The 23415-nt window shown below is 43.1% G+C and overlaps 1 protein-coding gene across 1 annotated transcript in view; it reads left to right on the forward strand.

Moving 5' to 3' along the window:
* Positions 1 to 319: 319 nt before the first annotated feature.
* LOC135116173 (uncharacterized) overlaps positions 320 to 23415 on the forward strand; it is a 55791-nt gene continuing 32695 nt past the window's right edge. The window contains exons 1-3 of the mRNA XM_064033458.1: positions 320 to 822; positions 997 to 1709; positions 1889 to 1936. Of these exons, the coding sequence (XP_063889528.1) occupies positions 786 to 822; positions 997 to 1709; positions 1889 to 1936 (798 nt within the window). The 5' untranslated portion in view covers positions 320 to 785. The remainder of the gene's footprint in view (positions 823 to 996; positions 1710 to 1888; positions 1937 to 23415) is intronic.

The raw sequence follows: 23415 nt of genomic DNA on the forward strand, positions 1-23415 counted from the left end.
TTTTTAGTGTTTGCATATCATTTTCTTGGACGCCACAAGGATACCAGACTTTAATAAAACGAATTTGTTTTCTGGTGAACAAGAAATTGTGAAAACGAGAAATCGATGATTCGATAAGACCGTGTAGAGTTAAGAAGAGAAAATAATAAAAACAATGTTGGAAAGAATAGAATCCCAGCAGAGGAAATCATAATGACAGGTGCTCTTTCAGTAACATATGCTACGGTAAATCAGAGTTGGTTCGGCGGAGCAGGTGTTCACGTCTTTCCTCGGATACATCGCGCCTCTTTCCACAGTAGCCTCTGTGGAGTTTCACGAACAACACCGAAGTATAGTTGTCTCCCCTTAAAACTTAATATATATATTATTATTTTTTTTATTTATTATTTATTTATTTTTTTGTTGCGTCCAGACAATCTTATAGAGGTAACCGTGTGAACCGTGGAAATACGGTCTGTACAAAAAAAAGGCCAACAGCTAATATTGTTGCTGAACGCCTGACGAACCCTCATTTGGATATACTAGTATTAGTGGTAAAAGCAAAAGAATAGGAACTCTAATGCAGTCAAGTGATTTAGTAATGGAAATGTGTTCCTCCAATTGAACTGCTGCTTGTTTTTTTTTAACTTTATAATTCCGTTTTCTAAGAGAATCTTTCTTTAACTTAGTTTATATGACTTCTTAATTGTTGTAGTAGCAGATATTGTTTGCTGATTTTTTTTGTTTTTGTTTTACTTCACGGAAGAACTTCCAAGTCAGGGGGTGACAAAAAAAAAAAAAAAAAAATGCAAGCAAATTCTATCCTTCAATTCAGGACCATGCGTAAGTATGTGTATTGGTCTATCTACTCGTTTGTATTGAAAGTCAGTTGGGAAAAAGATGTTCTTAAGATGTAACTTTTTCTTTCTATAACAATACCATCAATTTCAAGTAACATTCCAATGCACGACTACTCACCACACACACTTTATAACCCTGAGCATCTTTCTTCCACAGGCTGGTGTCGTATACCACGTGCTGCGGCAAAGATGTACTTTATTTTGGTCGCCATATTTCTCACCTTGTTATTCATAAACTTTATAAGAAAAGATTCCACGACCTTTAATATAGAACAACTCAAAGGTTTTCTCCTGCACCAAGACCGAGAATATAGAGTGAGCGCTGGGAAACCGACTTTTATTCAGGATCATCAGAGTATGACAAAAAAGAACTATGGTGCGAGTGAGGTGTCAAAAAAACCTGAAGAGCTCACTGATACGCACTCTCAGTTCAAGAATGAAACCGCCTCACGTGACAGTGATGAGGCTCACGATATAAAAGACAACGAAAAGAACATTCAAGACGAAAAATCTGATACTCCAAACACAAAGAGAGACGATAAGAACGAAATGGACGACATTAAAAATAATGGAAACAACGAAAACAAAAAGCGCGATGCTCAAGAAGCAAAGAAAGAGGAGGAGAAAGACGCTAAGTACAATGTCACGCATGTGGAAGAGGACGATAAACTCAAAGGTGATAATGGCAGAAATGTTGGTCGGTATGAAAGGGACGAAGAAGCAACTGTAGACAACAATCAGCATGGAAAAGATAAGGATGATCAAGGCACCAACGAAAAGAAAAACGAAATCCAAGATAAAATTTCGCACAAATCTCAGGCAGTCCGAGACGCTAACGAGTCTTCAGGAAATGCCAAGCGAAATGGAAAGGTGAGTTGCAAAAGTGAGACTCCTATAAGGCTAGCAGAAAACATCACTGTTGTGCATGACTGTACTCCTCTTGATATTCATAAAATGTGAAATAAGAAGATTAAAAACATCCATTGTGTACGAATATGTTATTGTACAATATCTTGTGCAACATATATAATGTGAAAATTTATTTTCAGGCGACAGACTCAAATACAGGGATGCTGACCACTCTTTTTCCAAGTAAGGTAAGTGTATTAAGTTTAGTATTAAGAAGACGTAAAGGCTTTGTGAGATGAAGGCCATATAAAAGATCCTAATCTTCCATTTGAATGAGTGGCTGACGTGCAGGTACTGCACATGTCATTTCCTTAATCCATGTTTACTAGCACCTGGACAGACGACACCACTCGTCTCCTGTCGTGACTCATTACGGGACTATCCATAGATAAACTTGTCAGAAAAGTCAAGAAAGGGAACTGTAGTAATAACTCGTGATTGCACATCTTCTATGATAGTGGATGGGTGTTCGTATCAGCTGGAAAGAGTCCTCTGTCAGACCACTGGAGAACTACTAAGAACAACCGTTTAAGAATATCAAAAAATATCGTACAGATAACAGAATTTTCTGATCTAACATGTCCTCGGTAGCCGATCTGCGGCGGAGGCCGATGCTGGGATTACCGATATTCTGTTGAAATCGTTGGGATTTTCTTTGTAAGAGAAATGTCGACCAGTTTTTTACTTTTATTCTGATATCCATTTCAAAGAAACCTCCCTGAAAGTTTCGAGCCATTCAAACCAGTAGTTTCGATGTGGCTCGAGCGTGAAGGACTCAAAACCATAATTTTATTTTGTAAGACTGCCATAATATGAAGACAAGACTAGTATTCTCAGTCAGACCGATATTCTATTTACAAAAAAGGTTTCCACATTCTTCTCTTTTTTCTCTCTTTCTCTTTTAGCTTTCCTATGTAATCACATGCACTGATTAACCTATCATTCCCTTTCAATTGCCTCTCTTCTTCCCTATCCTCCTATTCATAAATGTCCTGTTATATCTATTCGCTTCTCTTCCTTCTCCTCAGTTTCCTCTTGTAAACTTGCTGCTTCTTTGCATATAATCTTATTCTATTCCATTTTTCCCTTTTTTACTTTCTTTCTTTTCTCATACTTCTCTTTCTCCTCCTCCTCCTCCTCCTCCCCTGTTCTCTCCTCCTCTTCATCTTTCTCTACAGTAGCGGCGAACAACCTTTTTAGGGCAAGGGCCAGACGAGACTGAGGAGCAGCCCGTGAGCCGGAGGGATGAGAGCCCCACACTGACTTTATACCAGAATTTGATTGGAAAGCATACAAATTAGTGAGACAATTTGTGCTGTTTACCTTGAATAAGTGTTTCATTGTCCAGCTCGATGGATGAAATAGACAACAGAAACATTTAATTGAGATGGCGGTCCAAGAGTCAGGAGCGAAGGTGATACTTCATTTTTGAGAGGAGCTGTTCACAGGTGTTCACAGATAAGTGCTGCCAAACATGGCCACTGTGTTGAATATGAGCGATGTAATTTGGAAATTTGCCGGAAGGGAGGACGAGATCGTTAAAAAAAAAAAAAAACGGCAGAGAGGAGGTGCGGAACTTAGCCCTGAGTTTGTTGTTGCACTGCATCTCTAATAACACTATCTGCAGGATGGCAGGGGCGTCATTCACAAGGAAATCAAAGAAGTGGTGAACAACTTTAAGTCCGCAGCCTGACTCGTGCAACAATCCGCAGCGAGGCAATAACACGGATGCAAATATCCACAGGTCCCCGTCATCAGGGACGCAAGCAGTCAGGTGAGGAAAATGCACAAACTGAGCATTTTCCAACTGTCTCCAACAAGCACAGCTCAGCCTCAAAGGCGGTAATGTTTGAGGCATGTTTGTCACTAGGATATCCTTGCCTTGCAGCTTCATATTGAGGTCGTTCATGTGGGCAGTGATATGTCCGTCAGTATGGCCAAATGAGCTAGCATCGCGAGTTGCAGAAATCATCAGCATAGGGAAGTTTGCTCTAAGAGAGGAAAGTGCCAATTTCTTGCGCAGCTTACACACACACACACATGACAGCATGGTTTCACGATTTAGCGAGCTAGAGCAGATTGCCCTACTACTCGTTGACGTTGTCCATCAACACCTGGAATTGGTGGTGATTAGGCTGCGGGAGAGGATGAAGTTGACGATCTTCACCACGATTGACATAACATCCACAAGGCTGGCAGACTTAGTGCACGGCAACTCTTAGTGGATTATGCAGTGCACCTTGTGGATGGCGTGTGTGTGTTCGGCAGCCTCACAGTGGCGCACTAGTAGTGAAACAGTGTCTTTCTTCTCACCAGTAATCGGTCGTCACATACACGACTGGAAAGGTGAAAAGAGTGTTGCTTCACACCTGGAGGTCAGCAGTGACCCCATGGATGATAATAACTAGCTGGGCAAGTGTCTTTCCTGTCGGTGCTTTTGTCAAGAACCAGGGAAAGGGCAACGAGGGTTGGGCAGTGGGTTTTAATGAATCTTGCACGTTGTCAACACCCCGATGCGACGACGAACGATGTGGGATGAAAGGCTCATACCCCCAAAGACATAATGCTGCTCTGGACAGACGGAGGTTACCATGGTGACAAGGCAATTTTTGATAATGGAGAATAGCTTCATCTGGCAAGCAAGGGGTCGGGAGACCTCATAACTGGTGAGCGCCACCTTGTTGATCTCATCAGTCTGCTTGCGGAAGACCAAAGTCGTTTTCTGCAGGCTGCCTGACAGTCTTCACATCTTCGGATATCGACGCAGTCTGATGTTCGGTGCTCTGTCTCCCAGTAGCAGCACACGTTAAACACTGGAGACTGCCACAGTCTTGAAGTATATGAGCTTGATGAAAAAGTAATTCTGCTTCCACTCAGGATTTATGACAACAAAGATGCTTTGGAAGAATTTATCTATTTTTGGATGGAGTTTTGTGAATCTGATTACAATGTTAATGTCGAGCAGGGTGGCGGGTTGGAAGCTAATCCTCTGGGGGCCATATGTTGCCGCGGCCACTAGGTTACCCATTACCACGCAGTGATTCGAATTGTCATGAACACGCACACACATACACACACACACACACACACACACACACACACACACACACACACACACACACACATACACACACACACAGACGCACGCACACACACACACACACACACATGCACCACTTGCTTCCCTATCTTTACGAGAGAAGCCCGCTGCAGGTGTTTGATGCCAGCGTTGGGATAAAGATTCGTTGTAAAAAATATGTTTCTGTGTGCGTTTGAGTGTGCATACACACAAACACACACACACACACACACACACACACACACACACACACACACACACACATATATTACAACGATTTCCTACTGACACCAAACACCTGCACCACGGTGTATGTGTGTGTGTGTGTGTGCATATATATATATATATATATATATATATATATATATATATATATATATATATATATATATATATATATATATATATATATATATATATATATAAAACACAACCTCTCCTCTATTAGACCTCATCTTCTTTCCGTCACTGAAACACAAGTGTCTGAGTCAACTTACGGTAGCCCCTTTTCTGTTTTCTCCTACTTTCTCTATCCTCATTTTCAATCCAAAGTTGGATGTTGCGTCTATGTGCACAACGACTTAACCTGCTCTCATGCCCACGCTCTTGAATCTCCCGAAATTTCCACTATGACTACAGAGTCACTCTTAAACTAAATTTATCTGTGCTGTATACCTCTCACCTAACTCTTCTGACTATAAGAAATTCTTTGACTACTTAACTTCCAAAGTGGAGCACAGCCTGACTCTCTTCCCTTTTGCAGAGATCTCCATTCTTGGAGACTTCAATGTTCACCACCAGCTTTGGCTTTCATCTCCCTTCACTGACCATCCTTGTGAACTACCCTTTAACTTTGCAATCCTCCACGACCTAGAACACTTGGTGCAACACCCGACTTGCATTCCTGACCGTCTTGGAAATACACCCAGTATTCTTGACCTTTTCCTAATCTCTAATTCTTCTGCTTATGTTGTCACCCTATCTTCTCCGTTGGGCTCCTCTGATCGCAATCCTATCGCTCCAATCCCTCCTCAGGATTCCCATAATCGGAGGTGCCTCTGGCACTTTGCCTCTGCCAGCTGGGGTGATCTGAGGAGATATTTTGCTGATTTTCCTTGGAATGACTGCTGTTTCCATGTCAGAGTCTCTGCTGCTTCCATGTCCATGTCTCTCTGTGCTGAGCGCATAACAGAGGTGACAGTGTCTGGTACATTCCTCACTTTTTTTCTCCACATAAACCTTCCAAAACCTGGTTTAATGCAGCCTGTTCTTGTGCTATACATGATAGAGAGATGGCCTTCCATCACCAGAATCTCATGCGCTTTATATTTCTGCCCAGAGTCACATCATGCCTGTTTTCCAACTTGCAAAAATTTCCTTCATTAATAGAAAGTGTCAAACTTTCTGGCACCTAGCCAAAAAATACCTCCAATAATTTTGCTTCTTCGTTTCCTCCTTTATTTCAACCAGATGGCACCACTGCTATCACATCTATCTCTAAAGCAGAACTCTTTACTCAAACCTTTGCTAAAAATTCTACCTTGGACGATTCAGGGCTTGTTCCTCCCTCTCCTCTACCCTCTGACTACTTCATGCTACCTATTAAAATTCTTTGCAGTGATGTTTTCCATGCCCTCGCTGGCCTAAACCCTCGGAAGGCTTATAGACCTGATGGGGTCCCTCCTATTGTTTTCCGAAACTGTACTTCCTTGCTTGCACCTTGCTTAGTCAAACTGTTAACTCTGTCAACATCTACCTTTCCTTCTTGCTGGAAGTTTGCCTACATTCAGCCTGTTCCTAAAAAGGGTGACATTTCTAATTCCTCATACTACCGTCCTATTGCTTTAATTTTCTGCCTATCTACAGATTTTTAGTATATTCTCAACAGGAAGATTCTTAAACCTCTATCCCTTCACAATCTTCTATCTGATCGCCAGTATGGGTTCCGTTAAGGCCGCTCTACTAGTGATCTTCTGGGTTTCCTTATTGAGTCTTGGTCATCCTCTTTTAGAGATTTTGGTGAGACTTTTGCTGTTGCCTTAGACATATCACAAGCTTTTGATAGAGTCTGGCACAAAGCTTTGATTTCCAAACTACCTTCCTAAGGCTTCTATCCTTCTCTCTCTGTAACTTCATCTCAAGTTTCCTTTCTGACCTTTATATTACTGTTGTGGTAGACGGTCACTGTTCTCCTAAATCTATTAACAGTGGTGTTCCTTAGGGTTCTGTCCTGTCAAACACTCTCTTCTTATTATTCATCAATGACCTTCTAAACCAAACTTCTTGTCGTATCTGCTCCTTTGCTGATGATAACACCATGCACGTTTTTTACGCCTTTTTGTAGACGTCCAATCCTTCAGGAAGCAAACAGTTCACACAAGGAAGCCACAGAAAGCCTGACCTCTGATCTCTCTAATATTTCTGATTGGGGCAGAGCAAACTTATTATTGTTCAATACTTCAAAAACAATTCCTCCATCTATCAACTTGACACAACCCTCCAGACAACTATCCCCTCTTCTTCAATGACACTCAACTGTCCCCTTCTTCCACACTGAACATCCTCAGTCTGTCCTTTTCTTATAATCTAAACTGGAAACTTCACATCTCATCTCTAGGTAAAACAGTTTCTATGGAGTTAGGCGTTCTGAGTGATCTGTGCCAATTTTTCTCACCCTTCCAGCTGCCAACTCTGTACAGGTGTCTTATCTAGCCATGTATGGAGTATGTTTCACATATCTCTGGGGGTTCCACTCGTACTGTTCTCTAACTGGCTGTCTTTAGCCTCCTTCTCATCGCCGCAGTGTTGCATATCTTGCTATATTCTACCGCTATTTTCATGGTAACTGCTCTTCTGATCTTGCTAAATGCATGCCTCCCCTCTTCCCACAGCCTCGCTGCATAACACTTTCTTCTTTCTCACACCCCTATTCCGTCCACCTCTAATGCAAGAGTTAACCTGTATTCTCAGTCATTCATCTGGTAAACTCTGGAATTTTCTGCCTGCTTATATATTTCCACCTTTCTGTGACTTGAATTCCTTCAAGAGGGTTTCGAGACACTTATCCTTCAATTTTTTATTACCACTTTAGACCCTATTCGGAGACTGGCATCTCAGTGGACCTTTTTTTTTTTTACTGGATTTTGATGCCCTTGGCTGGTGTCGTTTATATATATATATATATATATATATATATATATATATATATATATATATATATATATATATATATATATATATATATATATATATATATATATATATTGTTTCAAGCACAATTCCTAACCCCTTCACCAAGCTGCCACACCTAGACTAGCTTCACTGAGCCACCTCTTATGTGTACTCAGGGCAGGGCTCAAATATGGGTGCACAGATTTCCTTGTGACTCCTGCACCCTTCCCACAACTGCTGTAACTCTAGGTCACAGTAACTCATGGTTAACCATGAGATGGTTTACCATGAGATGGTTGCAGTGGTATTGCACAATGTTACATTATATGTAATCTGACTGGTTGAGGTACTGCACAACATTAGATTGTTCTAGAATGAGCCTTTGTTAAATATGACTGATCTTGATTATTCTTCATTAACCTTGATTGATCCTGTTTCACTTTTGTACCATTCTTTATGAGCATTGTTTTACAGCCTTAAGCTACCTTTTAAAAAACTCCTAAAAAATTTTTTTAGAGTCTTTAACAACGATTTATAACCTTTAACAGTGCTTTTATACTTTTCAGTAATGGTTTCACGATCTTTAGCAACGTTTTCATAGCCTTTGACAAAGTTTTACAGTAAGTGGCGCCGTTTTTCAGCCTTTATCAGTGTTGGTGCTCAGAGCCAAGGCATTTTGTAGCAGCAGCAACAAGTACGACCATCAGTGATGTCAAATTACCTCGGAGGTCAAACATGGCATCATCCATACCTACTAAATAAACAAATTTCTTACAACTTCTTTAATCCAGTGGTTCTCAACTCCTTTCAGGCCACAGACCACCACACCAATAAATACAAAAACAAATGAGGTTAATTTCAGTTATGGGTGGGGAAAAAGCCAATAGATTAGACCCATGTGTCGTTAACTGCATAAATCTGCATAATACAGCACATTCCTTAACAAGTGAACAGAAATACAACACTCTGTTCATACTTTCAGCCAGTTTCCTTTTAAAGTGAACATTTTTTTTTTACTGTAGAAGATAAAATTATAATTAGATTATTCCCTCCTACTTTCTGTATTCTCATTTTCAGTCCAAAGTTGGATGTTGTGTCTATGTGCGCAACAACATAACTTGCTTTCGTACCAACGCTTTTCAGTCTTCCGAACTGTCCACCATCTGGCTACGACTACAGTCACTCTCAAACATATCTATATGTGCTGTTTAGCTCTCATCTAACTCCTCTGAATATGAAAATTCTTCAATTACTTAACTTCCCAAGTGGAGTATATCCTGACTCTGTTCTCTTTCTTAGAAATCTCCATTGTTGGAGACTTCATTATTCACCACCAGCTTTAGCTTTCCTCTCCCTTCACTGACCATCTTGGTGAATTAACTTTGCAATCCTCCACGACATAGAAAAATTAGTGCAACACACTACCTGTATTCTCGCCCATCTTGGAGATACGCCTAATATTCTTGATCTGTTCCTAACCACTAATCCTTCTGCTTATGCTATTAGTTTTTCTTGGTTGGGCTCCTCCGATCACAACCTCATACCTGTGTCTTGTCCTATTGCTCCAATTCTTCCTCAGGATCCGCCAAAGCGTAGATGCCTCTGGCATTTTGCTGCTGCCAAATGGGGGAGGTATTATTATGATCTTCCTTGGAATGAGTACTGCTTCTGTGTCAGAGGCCTGTCTCTGTGAGCTGAGCGCATAACAGAGGTGACAGTATCTGGCATGGAGGCGTACATTCCTCTCTCTCTCTCTCTCTCTCTCTCTCTCTCTCTCTCTCTCTCTCTCTCTCTCTCTCTCTCTCTCTCTCTCTCTCTCTCACCCAAAATCTTCTAAACCTTGGTTTAACATGCTATACATGATAGAAAGCTGGCCATCCATCACCTGAATTTCATGCACTTTATTTATTTATTTTTTTTGAGCGTATCCTCAACAAAAAGATTCTTAAACACTTCAAAACCTTATCTCATTGTCAATATGAGTTCCATCACGGCAGCTCTGGTGATCTTCTGGTTTTCCTTACTGAGTCTTAATCATCCCCTTTTAGGAATTTTGGTGAACTCTGTACAGGGTCCTTGTCCATCTATCTACTGAGTACGTTTCATATGTATCTGAGGATTCCATTCATACTGCTCTTTTAGACAGGGTATAATCAAAAGCATTTCGTCTTATCAATTCCTCTCCCGTAACTGACCATCTTCAGCCTCTCTCTCATCGCCACAGTGTTGCATCTCTTGCTATCTTCTACCGCTATTTTCACACTAAATGTTCTTCTGATCTTCCTGTCTGCATGACTCCCATTCTCCTGCAGCCTCACTGCACAAAAATTTCTATTTTCTCTAAGTCTTATTCTGTCCACTTTTCTAATGCAAGAGTTAACCAGTATTCTCAATCCTTCATTCGCTTTTCTGGTAAACTCTGGAACTCCCTGCTTGCTTCTGTATTTCCTCCTTCCTATGACTTGACCCCTTTCAAGAGGAAGGTTTCAAGACACTTATCCTCCAATTTTTGGCAATTATTTCTGATTCTGTTTGGGACTGGTAACTCAGTGGGCTTTTTTATCTTCAATGATTTTGTCCTTGTGCCCTTCTATGCATATATATATATATATATATATATATATATATATATATATATATATATATATATATATATATATATATATATATATATATATATATATATGAGAGACACTAACCAAGGGCAACAAAAAAAAAAAAAAAAAATACTGTGATGCCACTCCCAGAAAAGGGTCTAAAGTGGTAGTCAGAAATTGAAGCATATGTGTCTTGAAACCTCCTTCTTGAAGGAATTCAAGTCATAAGAAGGTGGAAATGCAGAAGCAGGCAGGGAGTTCCAGAGTTTACCAGAGAAAAGGATAATGACTGAGAATACTGGTTAACTCTTGCACTTGAGAAGTGGACAGAATAGGGGGTAAGAAAAAGAAGAAAATCTTGTGCAGCAAGGCCGCGGGAGGAGGGCAGGCATGCAGTTACCAAGATCAGAAGAACAGTTAGCATGAAAATCGCGGTAGAAGACAGCTAGATATGCAACATTGCGGTGGTGAGAGAGAGGCTGAAGACAGTGAATTAGAGGAGAAGAGTTGATGATACGAAAAGCTTTTGATTCTACCCTGTCTAAAAGAGTGGTATAAGTGGAAACCCACCTCCCAGACATGTGAAGCATACTCATTAAATGGACGGATAAGGCTCTTGTACAGAGTTAGCAGCTGGGGGGTGGGTTGACGAAAACTGGCAGAGACGTCTCAGGACGCCTAACTTCATAAAAGCTGTTTTTAGCTAGAGATAAAATGTAAAGTTTCCAGTTTAGATTATAAGTGAAGGACAGACCGAGGACGTTCATTGTAGAAGAGGGGGGTCAGTTGATTGTCTGTGAAGAAGAGGGGATAGTTGTCTGGAAGATTGTTTTGAGTTGATAGATGGAGGAATTGAGTTTTTGAGGCATTGAATAATACCAAGTTTGCTCTGCCCCAATCAGAAATTTTAGAAAAATTAGAAGTCAGACGTTCTGTGGCTTCCCTGCGTGAAGAGTTTACTTCCTGAAGGGTTGGACGTCTATGAAAAGACATGGAAAAGTGCAAGGTGGTATCATCAGCGTAGGAGTGGATAGGACAAGAAGTTTGGTTTAGAAGGTCATTGATGAATAATAAGAAGAGAGTGTTTGACAGGACAGAACCCTAAGGAACACCACTGTTAATAGATTTAGGAGAACAGTGACCGTTTACCACACCAGTAATATAATGGTCAGAAAGGAAACTTGAGATGAAGTTACAGAGAGAGAGAAGGATAGAAGCCTTAGGAAGGTAGTTTGGAAATCAAAGCTTTGTGCCAGACTCTATCAAAAGCTTGTGATATGTCTAAGGCAACAGCAAATGTTTTACCAAAATCTCTAAAAGAGGATGACCAAGACTCAATAAGAAAAGCCAGAAGATCACCATAAGAACGGTCTTTATGGAGCCCATACTAGCGATTAGATAGAAGATTGTGAAGGGATAGATGTTTAAGAATCTTCCTGTTGAGAAGAGATTTAAAAAAAATCAGATAGGCAGGAAATTAAAGTAATAAGACGGTAGTATGAGGGATTAGAAAGGTCACCCTTTTTTAGGAACAGACTGAATGTAGGCAAACTTTTAGCAAGAAGGAAAGGTAGATGTTGAGAGACCGAGTTGAAAGAGTTTGACTAGGCAAGGTGCAAGCAAGGAAGCACAGTTTCGGAAAACAATAGGAGGGACCTCATCAGGTCCATAAACCTTTCGAGAGTTATGGCAGGTGAGAGCATGGCAAGCATCGTTGCGAAGAATTTTAATAGGTAGGATGAAGTATTCAGAGGGTGGTGGAGAGGGAGGAACAAGCCCAGAATCGTTCAAGGTAGAGTTTTTAGCAAAGGTTTGAGTGAAGAGTTCAGCTTTAGAGATAGATGTGATAGCAATGGAGCCATCTGGTTGAAATAAAGGAGGAAAAGAAGAAGGAAAGTTATTGGGTATATATTTGGCTAGGCGCCAGAAGTCACGAGAGGAGTTATATCTTGAAAGAGTTTAACACTTTCTATTAATGAAGGAGTTTTTTGCTAGTTGGAGAACAGACTTGACATGGTTCTGGACAGAAATACAAAGTGCATGGGATTCTGATGATGAAAGGCTCAAGTACCTTTTGTGGGCCACATCTCTATCATGTATAGCACGAGAACAAGTTCTTTTAAACCAAGGTTTGGAAAGTTTAGATCGAGAAAAAGAGTGAGGAATGTACGCCTCCATGCTAGACACTATCACCTCTGTTATGTGCTAGGCACACAGAGACAGGTCTCTGATATGGATGCAGTAGTTATTCCAAGGAAAATCAGCAAAATACCTCCTCAGGTTTCCCCAACTAACAGAGGCAAAACAGTAGAAGCACCTCTGCTTATGGGGATCCTGAGGAGGGATTGGAGCAATAGGACAAGATACAGATATGAGATTGTAATCGGAGGAGCCCAATGGAGAAGAAAGGGTGACAGCATAAGCAGAAGGATTAGAAATTAGGAAATGGTCAAGAATGTTGGGCGTATATCTAAGACGGTCAGGAATACGAGTAGGGTGTTGCACCAATTGCTCTAGGTCGTGGAGGATAGCAAAGTTGGAGGCTAGTTCAAGGGGAAGGTCTTTGAAGGGAGAGAAAAGCCAAAGCTGGTGGTGAACATTGAAGTCTCCAAGAATGGAAATCTCTGCCAAAGGGAAGAGGGTCAGAATGTGCTCCACTTTGGAAGTTATGTAGTCAAAGAATTTATTATAGACAGAGGAGTTAGGTGAGAGGTATACAGCACAAATAGAATTAGTTTGAGAGTGACTCTGTGGTCATAGTCAGATGGAAAATTCAGAAGATTCAAGAGCGTGGGCATGAGAGCAGATTAAGATGTTGCACGCATAAGCCCAATATCCAGTTTTGGATTGAAAATGAGGATAGAGAAAGTAAAAGGGAACAGAAAAGGGGCTACAGTCAGTTGGTTCATACACCTGTGTTTCAGTGAGGAAAAGAAGATAAGGTTTAGTAGAGGAGAGGTGGTGTTCTACAGATTGAAAATTAGGTCCAAGACCGCGAATGTTGCAGAAGTTAATGAAGAAAAAGTTGAGGGGGAGTCAAGACACTTAGGGTCGATATCAGAAGAGCAGTCCGACCTGGGGACAATTGTGGTCCCTCCCCAGATGGGGACTCCGAGTCTGGTGTAGGAGTCGCCATGATAATTTTTAATTTTGAGTGAAGGGGGTGTCTGTGTAATTAGGTGCTTGTAGTTTTGTGTGAAGGAAGACAGTTGTCTTTAGAGGGCAGGCTGTGACTGCCCCATGTGTTATGAGAAACAAAGGGAAACGTTCAGTGAGGTGACAGTTAGGTTTAATGATAAGTTGACAGCACCATCTGATCCAGTGTTTTAAACCTCACTGGGAGCAATTATCGTTTCGGTAGGTGCCTACTGTCTCCTGGAATATATATATATATATATATATATATATATATATATATATATATATATATATATATATATATATATATATATATATATATATGTTGTTATGAGCTCTGTAAGTAGAGAGAAAGGCAAAGAGGAAGTGAGAAGGAAGGATGGAGATGGGAGGAGAAAGAGAGAGAGAGAAGGTAGGTTAACTGGAAGAAAGGATGTAGACGTACATGTATGATAACTGCCTGGCCACTCGCTCCAGTTTACTGTAAAAACATTCCACATGTAGTCATCCCTCTTCCTCATTTAATTTTCCATATTTCCAGTTATCTTTGTATTTTGAGTCTCACATATTATTTAGTGGAGGAGTTCGTCTTCCCTACTCAATCATCAGAATGTATCCAGCCCATATAGTATACTAGTAAGTAGAGCCGGCAGACAATATGTCACACTCCTGTCCCTTCCCTTGTATCTTCCCCATTCGTCATATGAGTTCCTCCCTTCCACCTTGTGAGAGACGCCCGGGACAAGTAGAGTGGCTTCCCTCCTTTGTCTTCTCAGTCGTTGTCCAGTTGACCACAGCAGGGGACGTGCATCTCAAGGCAGAGCGAGGCTTGAAGAATTTGCGTGATATATACTTATAGGGTATTTAGATTCAGATAATATGATTTGTCTAGTAAAGCTCTAAGCCCATGATGATGATAGGTGAGAAACAGATACCTTTAAAGTCCTTCCAGTCATTGTTGGGCATCGTAATTTGTTAAATAAGTCCTAAAGGATTCCTCGGCTGTGTGTGCATCAAGTTTTTGGCGTTTTAAAGCGGGTCGATGGACCCACCATTTTGTCTGTGGACTGTTTGTTCTTGTCTGTGTCACATTTATTGTTTTTTTTTATGTGTTACTGTGTTCTTGAGCTCTCTTAAATGGCCTGGACGCAGAGACCATTTAAGTAAAGTATTTTTACCCGAGCCGTGTCGTTCCTGTGAGGGAACAGGGCCTGTTGTCTGGGAAGTTGAGTATAATATTGGACAGCAGCGGGAGATAAAGCTCTACGGAAGTGGGTAGATGTTGTCTTGTTTGTGAAGGCGGTATTCCATAGAACATAATGATACTTATATGTGTTTGTCGCTTCTTGTAGCTGTCACTTCTATAATGTGGCTATCGATTCTTTCCCAGCTATTGGAGTGATTTGACAGTCGTGGTGTTTCCTTGCCTGTAGGAGTTGAAACAGGCTGGCGACCTCAGATGTGTAATTCACCACAGGAGGACAGAAGGACCCTATGGAGGTGAATGGGGGCTCTGCACTACGCTGCACAGGAGGCAGGGTAGGGAGGCTTACTCAGGTAGTGGCAGCCAAGAAGAGGAACAGAACCTGGTGTTGCAACTGTCTTGTACAGGGTGCAAGAGTCCAGAAGGACCTTGTAACCCGTAGTTGAGCCCCGCTCAAGTTACATAGGTGGTGACTTGGGGAAGCGAGCTGTGAAAGGGGCAGGATTTGTGGTCATAACAATCACAGAATAAATGATACAATTAGCTCGGCTGTCCAGTGTCTACTGACCACAGCCTCAGTCAGTGGTTCAAGACACTTAGGAATTAAGTAGCCGCACGGCAGCTGACAGAAATCATCAGTATGACGCGTCTATTTGACACGTGTAGTATTAATATGTACTTAAGCCCTGATCATGTATAACGGCATGAATCTTGAACATTCATTATACATTAAACTCAGAAATGACTGAAAGTATTACTTAACTGCTACAACTTGAAGATTCTCAATATTTTTTTGATAAAAACGTAATAGAGTGAAGACAATTATTTATTTTGATCAAATTGTTCATACTGAATTTTTAGTTTCACGTTTATCAGCATATATAGTGGACGTCCTGTGGACCACCATGGACCACTAATTGAGAACAGTGGCTCTAGTCCCCTTCTTATTCTGTTAATCTTGCCTTGTTTGTTGGCTGTATCCGATCACGATCTCATATCTGTATCTTGTGTTAGATTTAGCTTGCTTGTGATCTTTTTGTTGCTCTATGGTATTCAATGGGTGTTCAGGGAATGCAGAGAAATACAGTAGTAGCAGACTGCAGTATATTAACAATAAACTGTGTTGGTATAAAGAGCGCCAGCCTGTAGAGTCTGGCCCTGAAGGTCATCCAAGACTTCACTGACTGACAAGGAGAAATGGCGCGCAGGAGATGCCACAAGTGATCCCGCCCAAAAAAATGACAGGCGAGAAGTACAGGAGACCCACACGACTGAAAAGTCCTAAGTCTTGAAACGGCGGGAACAGCAACACTAAAGCAGTCGATGATCCAGAATTGAAGCGAAGACTGACGACTGAGAAGTCCAAAGTCTTGAAGCGACAGGAACAACAGCAATGAAGCAGTCGAGATGCGTCAGTGACGGTTGAAAAGAATCCAGTCTTGAAACGACAGAAACAGCAGTTATAGCTGGCGAAATGCATCGGTGACGGCTTGAAGTCGTATGGGAACACAGGCTGATGGGCAAGCAGGCAAGAGAAAATTTGAAGGAGGTCCTAAAGCAATTGAAGAAGACATGGTAGCGTACGTAGCAGTTAGCTGGCAGGCGATGAATGCTGAAGTAGCTGGCGAGCAGGCAGAGCACGTGGGCAGGAGAAATCGAGTAGCAGGGGATAAGCAGACAGGGAACGCTTGTAGGACGCCAAGTCAATTCCATTTCACTGCGGCCACCATATGTATCAGATTTAGCTTGCTTGTAGTTTTGTTTGTTGCTCAGAGAATGCAGAGAAACACAGCAGTAGCTGGCTGCCGTATATTGACAATAAACTGTGTTGGTACAATGAGCGCCATTCGCAAAGTCTGAGGCCGAGGCCATCCAAGTAGGGGTGGGCGGTTAACGCCTCCTGAGTCGACTCCGCCAACAGTAGTTGGGAAATTGCCATGGGGGTCGCCCATCCTTATATGGCAAGCCATGACGGCCCCCATTTCATGGGGGGCCGTCATGGCTTGCCATACAAGGATGGTCGACCCCCCTGGCAATTACCCGGAGTGGCGATCCATTTCAGGATGGAGACCCTGGCTGTAAATAGGGTGTTGGGGGATGGGAGAGGGGAGGGGGAGGGGGGGAGGGGGGGGAGGATGGGGATCCCACCCCCACCCCCAGGAGCGACTCTGATGGCATGCCATATTGCGAGCAGGACCTCACCAAGTTGCAAATGGGGAACCTGGCAGCAATTTTCCGTAGACTTCAGTGGCAGTCCATTTCAGGATGGAGGTCCAGGCTTGGGAATGGGAAAGTGGTGATTCACGACGGCAACACCAAGGGGGGGAAGGGGGGAGCGGGACGGTGACGGCGACACTGACGGAGAGGTGGGGGGGGCGTGCATCCTTATCCTTCGGCGACGATGGAATGACTAAATGAATCAATGATGGTGGGTGGAAAATAATTGAGTGAAAGTGGGGGGGGGGGAGGGGGGTGTGGACTGGCGGCCAGACGTGGAAGTCGCCCACACACACGCGTGGTTAGGGGGGCTGTGACGGCAATGCCGTGTAGGTCGCCCTTTCCCCCTTTCATTCACGGGAATCCTGGAGGGTGGGATGGCTGAGTGTTGCCATTGCGTGTTCCCTCCGAAAACCTCAGTACATTCCAAGGTCGTCGCCGCTGGATGGTCAAAGGTCGGACGGAAAGGGAATGGGGTGGGGGGAGACCTGCACGTGTCAGGAAAGTGGCGGGCGACGCCGCCAGGTCCCATGCGGCCTTACGCCACCAGCAGCCATGCAGGCTTTTTTTTTTCTTTTTTTTTGGGCGGGAACGGGAAGTTGAGGGCTTAGAATGGGCCGCCGCGTGGACGTCACGCGCTAGTTGCCCGCGCGGATCCTGGACAGTCTGGGTGGCGAGACTTGCCATCACGCGTTCCCTCCGACATCTCAATACATCCCCTATGGTCAAGGTCGTCGCGACAGCCTCACGAGGTTCCGTTACCTGTCCATCCTTTTTACCTGGAGGAAGGGTCTGTGACGGCCAGGGCGGAGTGGCGGCCTCTTCCACTTTCACCGACCACCAGCGGCGTGGCTGACGTAATACTTATGCCGGATGGTCACCTTATTATTATTATTATTATTATTATTATTATTATTATTATTATTATTATTAGAAAGGTTATGCAGAGTCGATGGAACATTTTATTTTTATTAGGACAAATACAGCTCATTGCTTATTAGGGCAAATACATCTCTTTCATTCAAAACATTTGCGAATTGAAGGCGAAGAGATCATCGTCATCGCTGTCAATGACGGGCGTAGTTTTAATAACTCTAGGAACCAGCTTCTTACGAGGAGCGGCTGGAGCAACGGGGAGTTTTGGTGTGCTGTTGTCCTCTGGCATGTTAGGGGGAATATTCTTTTTTTTTTCTGTTTTCCTGCGACTTCTTCTTCACCTCCTGACCCTCTTTGCCGCCTACTGCCGACTCATCTGACCGTTGCGGCTGTGCTTCGGTCGGAGGCGGCATCAGCGACTCCTGAGGTGGCGGAATCGACTGCGATGTCGGCTGCTGCTGTTGCGACTCCTGTCCTGATGGAGCGTCAGGAGGTGGGCTGGCCGGCAGTGGCGACATGTCGTCATCACTAAAGATCAATTTCTTCTTTGCAGGTTCTGACATTTTCTCCACATTGACATCCTCATGGTCAGCATGGCTTCGCTTACCCCCAGCATCGCCCAGATAGATACCAAAGCGGAAAGAGATGCGTTCTGTAACAGACAAGAAAAAAAAAAAAAAAAAAAAAACGATGAGAACAATGGAAAAGTTTTTATTTTCCCCTCCCACTCTCCCTCTTCTTATTCATTGGCAAAGAACGTTAATGTAATTTACAATGGTGAAGATGTCAGATGCCGTGCAAGGCAATGGCGTACTCACCCGCAGTTCTCAAGATGAAACGTTTGTTAGCTTGCTCCATTCTTGGAGATGAGGCTTTGACGTCCGACTGGGTTGAGAGGTGATGGCGAAGTGACGCTTATCCGTCAGCAATTACCCCATATTGACCCCCTTTCCCACCCCCCCCACCCCCAATCTACCTTATTACCGCTTTACAGATGTTACGACATCTCGCCCGGCTGCCGGCTGGGCAAAACGTAGGCATGCAATGCGGCATATTACGAAATATTACGTATGCCATACAAGTAATTTTTTTGTCATTATATAGATATTGATGCTTTTTGAAGGTGGCGTGAATAATGCACATTGCACGTTTTAATGTATGCCAACTCAGTAGAAGGCAAAAGAACATGCAATAAATGCCACACACGAGGGAATTCAACCCCTGAAGTCGATAATTTAATGTGCTAATTTTCATATGTGGACAAGTTTGCATAAAATGATGTAAGACAGCGGAATTGTATTTGGGATGCAAGTTATAGCTATCGTAATAGCCTATGGTCTGACTTTGAAAATTAAGATAAACAGTAATCCAGTGGCCCATGGTCTTTGAGTCACTCAATGTATTTAGAATGAAAACGCATGGCTTCACCTGTTTTCTGGCAAGATTTATCAGATCTGTCACATGGCGATGGTCGTGACAGCCTAAAAAATAAACTCGATCGTCCAAGATGCCTGCTAGACCAGCCTGTATTTCACGTGCATTCATGACGGCTTATGCGCGGACAATGCAGCGAACGTGACGATAATGATCAATTTCTATGACGCCAGCAGTGTCGGCGAAAAACATTATGACGCGGTTGTGATTACGTCCCTTAGCAAAAGACAGATTAATTCTTAGATTTCCTGATTTATCCAGAGGGATGGCATTGTGCACGTCCTCCGTCACAAAGTTAAAGAAACATACTGTCTGACCTTTATTAAATGCATCAAATGTTAGGGAATTACGTGTGTCCAATCCTAGTGACTCAAGGGTCGTGTAAAACAATTTTGACGCGTGATGCGGGAAAGAGCTGCGAACGTTATAAATGGTCGCCCCGTTCACGGTGATATGTACATGTGACAGATCGGCGTGTTAAAAATATAAACCATTCTTATCAATTACGCCTTGTAAGCTGTCCATATCAACTATTGCCATGGTCAAATTTTGAGGTATGATTTGCGCGAAAGGTAATTCGGCAATCAAAGACGTTTGATTGGCGGCTAACACATACGTTTTATTGAGCGTTCTATTAAAAGTGTATTGCATTGGATTTCGAGTCAAGGAGGTATTTAACGATTCTAAGGCGGGCGGATGTGGCGTGACGCGGTCAACCCATAACTTAGCCATCTCGAGCTTAAATTTGAAACTGCTGGCATCTTGGTGTGAATTAAGAATCCATGTTTTGTTAGCCAATTCTAATCGAATTCTGACATCAACAGAGTCAAGCAGATAAGCGTCCAGACTTGATATATCCGAAAACAAAGGCGCAGTCATCGAAATGCCGTGCGTTTTACAATCTTTCATCATTTGCTTCTCGTCTTTATTCCCTCCCGTGAAATAGTCTTCATCAAATTTATTGATTATGCCTTTTGATCCATCATAATCGCGGTGGTAGAAGACGACGCGACCGATAGAGTCAATTTTATCCTGAGGGATTGTTGTAATCATTTTAATGAAGGCGTGATAGTTGAACAAAGAGGATGACTCCACAAGCTGTTCGTTAAAATAGCAAGCGCATGACTTAAACATCGTATTATTCAAACCATTACTAAAAACGACGTGATCGTCATCGTCTAGTGGCGCACCGTCTGCCTTCGTCGCGCTAACCCGCAATTCTAGAGACAGCGTTGATAGATCCAAAAATTGTCCTGGAACACCAGGCAGTCTAAATTCAATGTAAGGATCGTTAATCCCCGCATGATTATTAGCATTTGCGTCTAAATTAACGGGTAAAACGTCCAACTTTCCCCTCGCAGCGACTGACGATTCGATGGTATGCAGGCGATTCACCCGCGGAAAGTTCTCACTCACGGCCGTCAGATAATTGCTCAGGGGGGTGGAGGTCGCTCCACCCTGCACATCCGGTCCGTAATGAGTCATCTTCGCGACTAAGCTAAATATTGAAGATATCTGCTTTATAGCAAGTCTTTCTTTTCAGTTGCCTGGTTGGTGGTTTTCTCTCTTTTTTTTTTTTCCGACTCCAACTTTCCTCTTTTTCATTACTCGTCCGCCTTGAACTATCCTTTCCCCCACGCCCTTCACGGCTGCAACACCTCTATTTCTTAATGATTCGCGAAGTCGCTTCCCCTCTAAAACATCTGTTAATAAACCTTTTCCCATTTGGAGCGCTTTGGGTGCCACAGTGCGCATGAGAAAGGGAATTGCTCTTTTAGCAAAGCCACTCAAAACGGAAAATAGGCCACCATCTCTTCTTGAATGGGGTGGAATAAAAACCCGGATGTCGTCTAAACCTCCACCTTTGCTTTGCGTAAAAAGCAAGTCGTATTCCGCTCGAGTGGGAGGTGCGAACGCTCTCGTCGTGATGGATGTCACGTCATGAATAAGACGTCGAGCATAATCACCGACTATTTATTTCTGTCTGATATGCAGCAAGAGTGTAATCGATTTACCCTCCCAAAGTGAATGACTCGGCTAACTTGATCCGCGAGTTGACTCGCAATCGAATCGATAATAGTTTACTGAGCGATTTATATGCAGTTTTTGGCGTTGTCCAGACTCGTCAAATACAGATAATGCTCCGCTCCCGCCATGACCAAAATAAATAATAACTGCCACCCCAATTAAGGAATACATTCATACTCGATTCGTCAAACACACATCAACTTTATTTTAAAATTTACATGATATAGTTATTCAGACTTCCTCACCAGAATAGTTTCAACTCCAAAAGGTTGAAGTCGCTGCACCAGCCCTTCCACCATAGGCAGGTAATTATTCCTCCACTCATCCTGGCAGCGACCTCTACATCCCAGTCCTTCCGGGATAATAATTTGCTCTACTTCAGCGTTCGCCATGGCTAGCAGGGCAATCTTTTTCAGGCAATTCTGGAAGTGTTGGCGTCGATTCACGCTTGTATCCATCTTGAGTCCTTCCACGTAAGGCAAATCCTTCGACGTCGCGATTGCCTGTCGCGCCTTCTCGTTACCCTCGACGGCCTCGCCCCAACCATACTGAGTCACGCAGGCCACCAGGTGAGGGAGATTTACGCTTCCTGTGGGAGGCGCGTGGATAATGATACGTCCTGGGTCATCTCTCGTGTCTGCCGTGGCCCGATGAAGCGAGTAGAGTCTCTTTCTAGCTGCATGTGTATTCTCGTATGGGTAAATCGTTTTGAGATCCCGCGCAATCCCACTCGGTTCAGTGGAGACAGCATTTACTGAGTAAATGATATAACAGCGGCGGTCACGGAAGATGCCATCGGTCAGCTTGCCCTCGACCACCTTCATCTTGACGAGTAATTGGAGGGCTGATCCACACGTTGAACCCTCTGTGAGGGGAGTGAGGGGGAAATGTGACATCGCGGACCTTTATTCGCACGTATTGGTCGATATTACACCTCCTGCGTAGTAGAATTTATTCATTCAAATTGACGCAGGTGTTATTTTTTTTTCCTTTGTTGGTGGGAAGGGCTGGAGGGCGGGGAACGTATTATTTATTAGGGGATGTGGGTAATGGGGGGGTGAACCTTTTTTTGACCATAACCCTCATCAATTATCCATCCGTGGGCCTGCACCCCTGACGCGCCTAACACGTGCTCTCATGTATTATTGATGTACTTACTCGTTTACAGAGTAAGATGGGGAGCTTTCTCATTTAATATGCTTCCCAGATGTCACCGACCCCGCCACCTATCAGTTTACTTCGTTGAGTCGTATTTCTGATGGCATCCGCGGGGAGTTGCGCCATGCGAAGTAGCAGTGATAATAATGGACGCTTATCGGGTGAAAGTCTTTTCGCAACCCCCTTTTCGTGACCGAGTACTCGTATGAGATCAAACACGCTTATGCCAGAAAATGGTGGAAGTAAGTTATCGCGCTCATCCCATGAAATCCCAGGTTTACCCTCCAATAATTTCAAGAGAGATAAACCATATTCTCTAAAGGAAGGAGGAACGGCAACTCGAATCAAATCATCCAAGGGTGGATTGATGGGTGCACGTGGTGGTGGTGTCGCGGTGGTTGTGTTGGGGAGGGCGGCGGCCGGCAGCGGAAGTGAAGTTTTTTTTTTTTCTTGACTTGTTTTGACGTGAATCGGTGCTGAGTTGCGCTGTCGGTCAGTTTAAACTTACACCTCTCGGCAACTGAGACGGGAACTAAACAATATTCTTTCATCTCTGTAGTAAACTTGTTAATGCCGACACGGCTATCGGGAGTAACGCGGCCAATATGCTGCCACCTCGTTTGGAGATTAGAATGGCCTTCTTCTTGTACACGGGCGTCTTCTTCAAGGCTACAGTGCGAATATCACTCTTGAATTTTTTCAGGCGGTTAATGATGGTATCGTCGTCCGTCAGGCGTTTCTTCAAAAAGTTGGCGAATATTTCCG

Source organism: Scylla paramamosain, chromosome 30 (genome assembly GCF_035594125.1).
Source record: "Scylla paramamosain isolate STU-SP2022 chromosome 30, ASM3559412v1, whole genome shotgun sequence".
NCBI classification, from domain to species: domain Eukaryota; kingdom Metazoa; phylum Arthropoda; class Malacostraca; order Decapoda; family Portunidae; genus Scylla; species Scylla paramamosain.